Source organism: Brassica napus, chromosome C9 (genome assembly GCF_020379485.1).
Source record: "Brassica napus cultivar Da-Ae chromosome C9, Da-Ae, whole genome shotgun sequence".
NCBI classification, from domain to species: domain Eukaryota; kingdom Viridiplantae; phylum Streptophyta; class Magnoliopsida; order Brassicales; family Brassicaceae; genus Brassica; species Brassica napus.
Genome location: NC_063452.1, coordinates 47242319 through 47251983, shown reverse-complemented (window position 1 = coordinate 47251983; position 9665 = coordinate 47242319). Strand labels below are relative to the sequence as shown.

At 38.1% G+C, this 9665-nt stretch overlaps 2 protein-coding genes across 2 annotated transcripts; both read right to left on the bottom strand.

Moving 5' to 3' along the window:
- Positions 1-5053: 5053 nt before the first annotated feature.
- LOC106437655 (probable ADP,ATP carrier protein At5g56450) lies at positions 5054-7037 on the bottom strand. The gene is made up of 2 exons (XM_013878582.3): positions 5775-7037; positions 5054-5512 (listed from the first exon to the last, which is right to left on the bottom strand). The coding sequence occupies exon 1, from the start codon at positions 6759-6761 to the stop codon at positions 5784-5786; it is 978 nt and encodes a 325-aa protein (XP_013734036.1). The 5' UTR covers positions 6762-7037; the 3' UTR covers positions 5054-5512; positions 5775-5783.
- A 994-nt stretch (positions 7038-8031) lies between these two features.
- LOC106437657 (putative FBD-associated F-box protein At3g50710) lies at positions 8032-9418 on the bottom strand (the record flags this gene model as incomplete). Its single annotated transcript, XM_022709480.2, has 2 exons — positions 8032-8626; positions 8720-9418. Coding segments are annotated over 2 exons (843 nt in total), but the record flags the coding sequence as incomplete, so codon positions are not given.
- Positions 9419-9665: the final 247 nt, after the last annotated feature.

Below are 9665 nucleotides of genomic sequence, written 5' to 3'. Positions count from 1 at the left end.
ATGTGATTTGATGGATTTAATCATGAAAAACTATTTATATAATTTGATTTTGTGTAAGGTAATGGGAGTTTGTATTAGAAATAAGAGATTGAGATTATAAGTTAAGGAATTGTGGTTTTAGAATTTGGGGTTTGGAATGGAAAGAATAGATTGAGGTTAAAGGGAAGATGTGTTTGGGGTTTGGAATATATGAAGTAGAAGATAAGGAAGATGGAGTCTGGGGTTTTGAATTTTAGGGATTTAAACATAATCCTCGTAATTTCCTCGTAAAATAACAAGGAAATAATGACGAAATTAAAAAATAAAGAACGCGGGAGTCGTTAATTCCACGTAAGTCGTATTCGTCGTAAAAAACTCGTAATAAAAAACGCGGGCCTCACTCATTCCTCGTAAATGAAAAAACGAACCTCGCTAATTCCTTGTAAATGAACGACCAATTAGGGACTACCGTTGTAATATTTGAAAAAAGAAGAGAAGAAAGATACTGGAATCACAGGTGGGAAGAAACAAGGCGAGACCTACGTAAGTCTAGCCTTGTCTCCGCCCACATGTGTTCCAGTATTTTCTTCTCCTTCTTTTTTTTTCAAATCTTTCTAATTTGTGAAGCAAACTGGTGAGTAGTTATCTCTGATTTGAGAAGCTTGGTGAGTTTATCTTTGATTTGAGAAGCAAACTGGTGAGTATTTATAGGAAATTTCGAAATGAACGAGGACGTTACGAGGAAATCAAACACGGGCCTCGCGAGTTCCTCGTTAAAGGGAAGATGGGTTTGGGGTTTGGAAAATATGAAGTAGAAGATAAAGAAGATGGGGTTTGGGATTTCGGATTTTAGGGATTTAAACATAATCCTCGCTATTTCCTCGTAAACTAACGAGGAGCTTACGACGAATCCTAAAAAAATAAAGAACGCGGAACTCGTTAATTCCACGTAAGCACAATTCGTCGTAAAGACCTCGTAATAGGAAAACGCGGGCCTCGCTAATTCCTCGTAAATAAAAACGCGGGCCTCGCTAATTTCTCGTTAATCAACGAGGACGTTACGAGGAAACAAAACGCGGGCCTCGCTAATTCCTCGTAAAGAAAAACACGGGTCTCGCTAGTTCCTCATAACTTTACGAGGAAATTACGACGATTATTAATTTCCTATATATACACGCGAGCTTCTCACTTCCATTTCGTCTCCACTTCCTCTCTATTTCGTAGCAATGGTACATACTCTCTCTATTTCCTCTCTAATTTGATTAGTTTAGGGTAGATTAGGTGGTTAGTGTAGGGAATTTAGATAGGTTTACTGATTTTATGTTAATTAGTGTTGATTAGGTGGTAAATGTAGGGAATTTAGCTAGATTTATAGAATTTGCTATTTATAGAATTTGTTAATTACTGTTGATGGTAATTTTAAAAATTAATTTTTTTTCCACACTGTTCGAAAGAACAGACTTACTCTCCACTATAGAGAGATGTTCGGTGAACCTGGTAGTCGTTTAGACCCGTCTTCTTCAGCTCCCGGTTCTTCTTCAGCTCATGGTTCTTCGGGTCCGGAGACTGTCCCCGAGACTCAGTCTTCTCAGAGAGTCTCTCGGTCGCCTTCTTCTAGTGCACCATCGGTTCCTCATGTGCCTTCTCCGATGGCTCCTCCGATGATGCCTCCTCCTGTGCCTCCTCCGATGGCTCCTCCGATGCCCTCCGAGATTCATCCCGATTTGATGGTGCCTCCGAGTGCTCCTTACTCGTAGTACACTGTCGAGAACCTTCTCGGTCAGCCAGGCAGAGAAGGTTTACCAGTCATAGACCCCGACAGACCGGACGGAACTTTGTGGTATGTTACATTAATTATTATTTTTTAATTCTTTTAAAATTCTTTTATAACATTAATAAATAATTTATACTTTAAATTTGTTTTTTTTTCAGGTTTGGGGTTGACGGATGTCTTGCATCGGACGTAACCGACACGATCAAAGGTTACTTCTCCATGGCACATCCGAACTGGAAAAAGACGCCGATCTACGTCAGAAAGACGTGGTTCAAAATTTACGCTGTAAGTTACTATTAATTAATTATATATACTTTAATTTTTTCATGATTTATATTTTTTTTTTTACGTGGAAAGTTTACGAGGAAATGACGAGGAAGGTTAAACGAGTATTTTACGAGGAAATAATTTCGAGGTATTTATTTGAATTTTACGAGGAAATACTTTCGAGATATTTACGTGTAATTTACGAAGAACTTCTTTCGAGGTATTTACGAGGAAATATAGCGACCTCCTTACGTGGAATGATTACGTGGTCTTTACGACGAAATGATATACTTCGTCTTTATGACGAAATGTTTTCCTCGCTAAGTTACGACGAATTGGCCAGGAAATATACGTTACAACGAACGAGTAACGACGAAACGTGTTTTCTCGCTAATTCCTCGTAAAGCCTCTTTTACGACGAACTCACGAGGAATACCGCCGTCGTTAATCTCATGTTTTCTTGCATTGAGACTGATATATAATTAACATTACTGAATGCATATGGAAAGAGTACATATATAAATATGAAGACCTGTAATTTTGTTTAAAGTGATATGATTTACAACAAATTGTATCATAACTAAATGGTACTCCACAAAATCGCATCGGATATGGTATTTTATACCGTCTTATTTGCACCTTTTTGATAACATATATTTGAGACGTATATTTAAAGATTATTTTCAAAATACCAAAGTATTCTAACAAAAACTAATAATATATATAACCAGTTTAATTTAAAATTCGTAAAGAGAAAAAGACAAAAATAGCACTAAATCAAGTTTTTGTTCCCAAACTAGCACTTAAAGTCAAAAGTCACAAAAATAGCACTTAATGTTTTATCAAAAGTCACAAACTTAGGGTTTAGAGTTAAAGGGTGGGGTTTAGGATTTAGGGTTTAGGGTTTAGGGTTTAGAGTTTAGGGTTTAGGTTTAGGGTTTAGGGTTTAGAATTTAGGGTTTAGGGTTTACAGTTTAGGGTTTAGGTTTAGAGTTTAGAGTTTAGGGTTTAGGGTTTAGAGTTTAGGGTTTAGAGTTTAGAGTTTAGAGTTTAGGGTTTAGGGTTTAGAATTGAGAAATGAGGTTTTGGGGATAAGATATAAACTTAGAAATGTGCTATTTTGGTCATTTTAGTTTTTGAATGCTATTTTTGTGATATAAACTTAGAAATGTGCTATTTTGGACATTTGTCCGATAAACCATATAAATAATTTAAATTTCCTAAACGTAGGCCAACCAAAGATTTTCTTGTCGGGTAAGAAACAATAACTTAACTTGTATCTTACGATATATGTTCTCATATATTGAGGATTAAAAAGATGAAGATTTCCCGTGAATTTTTTATAATACCAGCAATACAATATATTAAGAAATTAAAATTTTAACAAATGTCAATGGCAACCCTAAAATACAACAGAAAGAATCATTTGTTGAACCGGTTAGTCGGTGACTCTATTAATATAATCATATAGAATTACTATTACTATACTTGCATCAATGACTGAATGCTATTACTGAAAATAGTGAACAAAAGTTAAGAACTTCGTAGGATAAGAAACTATTGACTTGAAGTTTCAAACAACTGACGTCAGGTTGACTTGTTGGGTGCATAGAACGTTGGTTTCGTTGCGGCAAACCAATATTGATCAGGTAAATCCAAATCTATACTGAAACAATCAAAATTAATGGAGATTTTGAAACTGAGAGAAACATCCAAATTTGAAGTCGTTCACCTAAAAAAAGCAAATTTTGTTTCTTTGTTTTGTAAGCAATGTAATTCAAGAAAGGCAGGGGACTAGATAAATGCAATTCAGATCATAAGATAAGACAAAAATAGTATGGCAAAAAAGAATGAAAATGCTTTTATCAACTAGCTTTTGACTTTTCTATTTTCTCAAGGAAACTTCCTTCTTTGATGTTGTAAAATATGCTTCAGGTAAATATGCTTGTCATTTTAATTAACTAAAATAAAGGTGTTTTGCTCTATACAGGTAATGTTAAGATTGATTACAAGCTCTGTAATTACTCTTCGTATCTTTTTACTTGAATCATTGTGGTGTTACAATTTGAAGCGGTGAATGAATCATTAAGGAAGTGGTCTAACAAGGGTAAGTGGAGGAGGCGGAGACCAGCAAGCAATTTTAGCCGCTGGATCCTATCAGACAACAGTTTGTCTAGTTGCAAGAGCCTCCTCACCACCAATATTTATCCAACAATCAGCTTCCCTTATATTCTGATTTGGTGTTTAAGCAGCAGCAGCAACAAGCATCACGCCCCTCTCCTGCATGCTCAAACTAAGATTATGATTGAAAATCTTCTCCAGCAGAATATCCGACAAGAAGTTAGTTAACCAACCAGCTGGGCAGCAGATCAAAATGCATGTCTTAATGCATTTAAAATACATAGTGGCCATCTTCAACAGTGGTATCACTCAAAATGATCCTGCAAAAGCAACTGGAAGTTCCTTGCTTTACGTGTGTCCAGAGACCCAAACAAACAGACGTCAACAAACACTGAGATTTATCTTTTTCTATAGAACTTCAATAAGAAACCAAAATCATAAATCGTAATAACTAACAACCCTATAAGATCAAACGGATTTTATCAAATATATTCCCAGATAAACCCTTCCAAAAGCAGCTCAGAACCAAAAACTCAACTAATGTCAGTCTGACAAAAACAAAACCTTTCTGAACACAGCAAGAGAAAAGGTTAAGTTAGTTACTCTGTTTTAGGCACAAATCTATAAGGCAGTGACCAACATAGTCTTTCAGGCTCTTTGACCCGATCATGCGTCTCAAGCTAGTCATATTCTCTACCAAACCACACAAATAGACACAGGAACTAGAGAACACAGACGCACTGAAGAAGTTGATTCGCCAAATCATTATGAATATTGGAAATTCTAGCGTCTAAAAAGATATTTCGTTTCAGATATTCCTAAGAAATTTACAGAATAAGTAAAACCTCTAACCTTTGTGGCATAGTCACATTAGTGATTGCAGGAAGTAGTTAAAGTGGAAGATGAATCCCAAATCATGAAGCTGGATTGTTTCAGAGCAGCACTCGTTGAAGGCATCTACTTTACATATATATGTTATACACACACACACACACACACCTATCATAAACCATTCAACTTCACAATGAAACAGGGAGTTCATAAAAGAGAGCGAGAGTGTCCGTAAACAAAGAGGAAAAAGTGTCCGTAAGTAGACATAGAATGCATGGCAGGAGGCAACTTCCAAGTGCTTCAGCACAAGAAAACATCCAAGCAGTTTCATTAAGAGATCTCACAATCACTTTGCATCACAAACAAAATACTCCTGTTTTAAGTAATTGCAGCGGATCAGCCATGTTCTGGTCCACAAGCAACGCATCCTCTGAGTCTCATATGGGAGTTGTCTTCATACTTCCTGCCTAGCAATAATAGCAGAAAGCTTTGCAGCAAACCGAGTAGCAATACTATCTATCTCTTTGTACCGTTCTTACCCTATCCATAATGAAAACTCAGACTGATAACAAATTTAATAAAAGGAAAATGCAATTCCGTGTTCTTTTATTTACAAAATAGATTCCTTTCTTTTATTCATCCTCATACAAACAAAGTCTATAACAAAAAAGAAAAAAAGAATCAATATGCATACTGTGAAACGAATATCATCAACTAAATCTACAAGTGTCTCCTAGTTAAGGTGTAGTAGTATCAAAATGAATGAATCATTTCTTCTTCTGACTTCTAATTTGGAGCTTACCTCTCAGCTTTAAATCCCTCCCCAATTCAAGAACTTCTTCACTTCATCATAAAAAACCAAGATCGCAGCAGAACCAGTACTCCTAAACATATTCGAAAGGGCACCACGGTAAAAAGAAGCCAGGCCTTCAACCCTATAAATCTTCTTCCAGCAATCCAACGTGCTACTGTACATAGGATGCTCAATCCCAGACTGCATCATGATCCGTCTCCTAACCGTATCCAACGGGTAAGAAGCCAAACCAGCAGAAGTAGTCACACCCTGAGCCAAAACCCATCTCTTCCACAACGCCAACTCCTTATCTTCAGACAAAACCTCCTTAACCGTATCAAACCCACCAAAGTACAACCCACGGTGAATAATCACACCGTGCAGAGAAGCAGGCAACCCTCTGTAGATCCCTCTAACACCGTCTTTCCTCTGAACCGTCGTCAAGAAATGATGGATCCCTCTGAACTGACGAGCCTCCTTCTTCCCAATGTCAGCAGCCAAACGCGTGTGAGCTATATCAAGAGGGTAAACAACGATCAAAGCCGTGCATCCAGCCGCAGAGCCGGCGATGAAGTTAGCTAAGGCCCCGGAGAAGACGTGATTCTCCTGAGAGCTGCTGTTGCGGAGGATGTTTCTGTAGAGGTCCTTGAGGGAGAAGTTGAGAGCGACGGAAGGGTAGTAGCGAAGCACGCTGCTCCCGTTGCCTCTCCATAGCGATAAAACGCCTTCTTCACGGACCGTGCGGTGGATGAAATCGAACATTCCTTTGAAGCGTCTCTTCCCCGAGGAGTCTCCGACGATGGCGATGTTGCTCTCCTGGGTCTGGAGGAGGAGCTTGGCTCTCTCGATTGGGGCTACGATGGTGTGGACGACGCCTCCCATCACGGCTCCGGCGAGAAAATCTCTGTGGAAATGTTTGAGAGTCTGTGGAAGCGATGATGGGTTCCTTCGGTTTCGGTTTGACGAGTGAGCACCGGGGTCTTCTTGGATGCCCATCTTGAAAATGCGATTCGATAACGATGGCAAAGTTTCGATCTTTTCGAAGTGGGTTGATTAAAAATCGAAACTTTGGGGAGATTTCGAAGTGGGTTGGTTTCGATTTTGTTCAATCTGGCATTGTTTCGGGAACAAGAGCAAAGTAGATTCCAAATTAAACCCTAGAAAGAGACTGATTCGGGTCTCTTGCGTGTTATTCGAACTCAGAGGATAAAGATAAAAGGGGGAAAGGAAACGCAACAGTGAAAGGTTGTTTTAGATAGAATTGAATTGAGACTGGAGGAGACGAAATTTTGGATTATGTAATTGACTAATGGGTTTGGGCTCAACGTCTAACGGCCCAATAGAGAAGAGACACTTTGGATAATGACATCCATTATTCCACTCGGAATCAGGCCCGCACAAATAATCCCAACCCGATCCGATAAAAATGAATCTCAACCGATCCGAACCCGACATAAATACCGAATGGATCTTGTTTTATTGTATTTCGGGTAATGGATATTATCCGAACCGAACCCGAATTTAAATGAATATCCGATAAAACCCGAAACATTCAAAATCCCAAAAAAACTTGTATCAAATATGATCTCAATTCCTAATATGTATCCAAAATGCACTAATTTATTATTAAACATCTAAAATAATTATCTATTACATGAAAGTTGATGGTTGAAAGTGGCAGTTGAGGCTTCAAATTTTTAAATTTTAGTTTTGTTTTCATTGAATAATATTTTTTATTTTACGAGAACTTGGTTTTTTGTTTTATGCTTTCATTTATTTGGTTTTCTTTATATCAATAACTATGTTTATCTTTCATTTGATTTTGAATGATCACGTTTAATGTTTTTTTCCTATATTTGAATCAATTTTACTTATGTTTTGGTTACAAAATAGTTACAAATCATGTACTTTAAAACCGAATAACCAATTTTACTTATGTTTTGGTTATAAAATATGTATAAAACAAATACTTAAAACCGAAGAACCGATTGAGACTCAAACCCGAAAGTATATCGGGTTGTACCGGTTCTTTGAAGAATTACTAACCCCGATCTGAACCTGATAGAACCCGAACCGGTCCGAACCGAACTTTCATATAATCCGAATGGGGCTGATTTTTATAAACCCGAAAAACCGAAACCCGATTGGGACCCCGACTGCCCAGGCCTACTCGGAATAGTCAAAGACACATAACTTGTCACTGGAGGCAGGCAACAAATGAAAATGGTTGGTCGATAAACCTTCTGTAATACAACAACTATCACAATGAAACGTCCAAGAAGTTGTTACATGTTGATAAACATAAAAAAAGTAAGTAATATATACAAATACTATAACAGCTTTCCACATTCTTGAGAAGCTGTTATATTTATCAACATTATGTTGTTGCATGATGCTTCCAAGAACAAAATGGAAGCAATATGAAAGAGCTAAACATAAATTTGACAAGCTTTCCCCTTTCCGACACATCTATCTTTCAGACGCTACTAGGTTTTATTGGGACAGACTACTAGTACCATCTTGTATTTTAAAAACCCAACAAAAGCTTACATGACTTTGAAGCCCTATGCAAAGAAGCCACCTCCTTGAGTATCTGAGATTCCTCTTCTGGATCAAAATCCCATGCAGAGATCTCTGCAATTTTTAACCGTTTGGCGGTTCTTAGGATATAAGCCACCAGTTTCTTCTCTTCCCGTCTTCCATTGTAATAATTCCATTCAAAAGTATTGAGATGAAACGTCACATTCAGGAACGGAACTCAGCTGTCCCCAACGTCCTTCAATAGGCTTTATGGGACAAGTATTCAGCTCTTCCCACCAACGTTCAATAGGCTTTACAGAACAAAAGCACTCCTCCTGACACTATCATAGTGCATTAGACCATAAAATTATAACTTAAGACAATGAAACAAGTGGAGTAAAGAAACCAAATGCAGCAGGGCAGGGTAAATTTACCTGGTTGAGCTTGAGAACTTGTAGTTTAGGAGAACTTTTGAGAATCCAAGTAAGTAGATCCCACCACTTTGGGCTGCATCCACATAGCTCTAGGTGAACAAGCTGATCGAATCCAATGCGATGCTGAACCATTGAATGATTAAACAAACATAAAGAGAGGCGTTTGACTGCTGTAAGAGACCTCATGAGCTTCTCAGGATTTTTGCAAACAAGTTTAACATGTGCCTCCACCAACTCGGGCATATCTTCACTCAAACACAAATGACCATAGTCAACGATATCAACGTAGTCCAAGTACTTCAAAGACGGGACATTAATGGTAACTCTATCGTTGTAAGACTCATGTTCTAATTTATCAGTGTAGGCCTCATAATCCCTATACTGATTAAGTACAGATAATCTCTCCAAGGAAGGGATCACAACAGAGGATGATCGCACACTCCAGTTATCAGTTTTGTCCACAACCAACTCCTCCAGAACAGGACAACCCCTTAAAAGCCTGCGGTGCGATTCTTCGTTTTCATACTCCACACACAGAAGGTGCAGCGTTTTGAGAGAAGAAAGCGAGACCTCGAGATCATCAGGAACATACACAAGAATCGATTTATAAAGTTTCAAGACCACAAGATTCTCAAATGTGTATAGACACGCTGGCAGTTCGAATGACTTATCAACGGGGCGTAACGGTTGATTTCGAGTTCACGCACACGGCGAGCAATTGCGATTCTGACCCATGTCGACATATCATTAGTGGTGGACAAGAAACCAATGTTGAACATTAGAGTTTCAAGAACCGGAGACTTGTGCAACACCAGAAACCTGTCGACGTATTGACAAAATCTCGTGTATTCTTCTTTAGTATCATCGTAACAAGAAGTACCATGTTCAAAATCGAGTTTTGGAACCATGGTCCAAAGAAACTTCCATCGTTTGGAGAGAAACATAA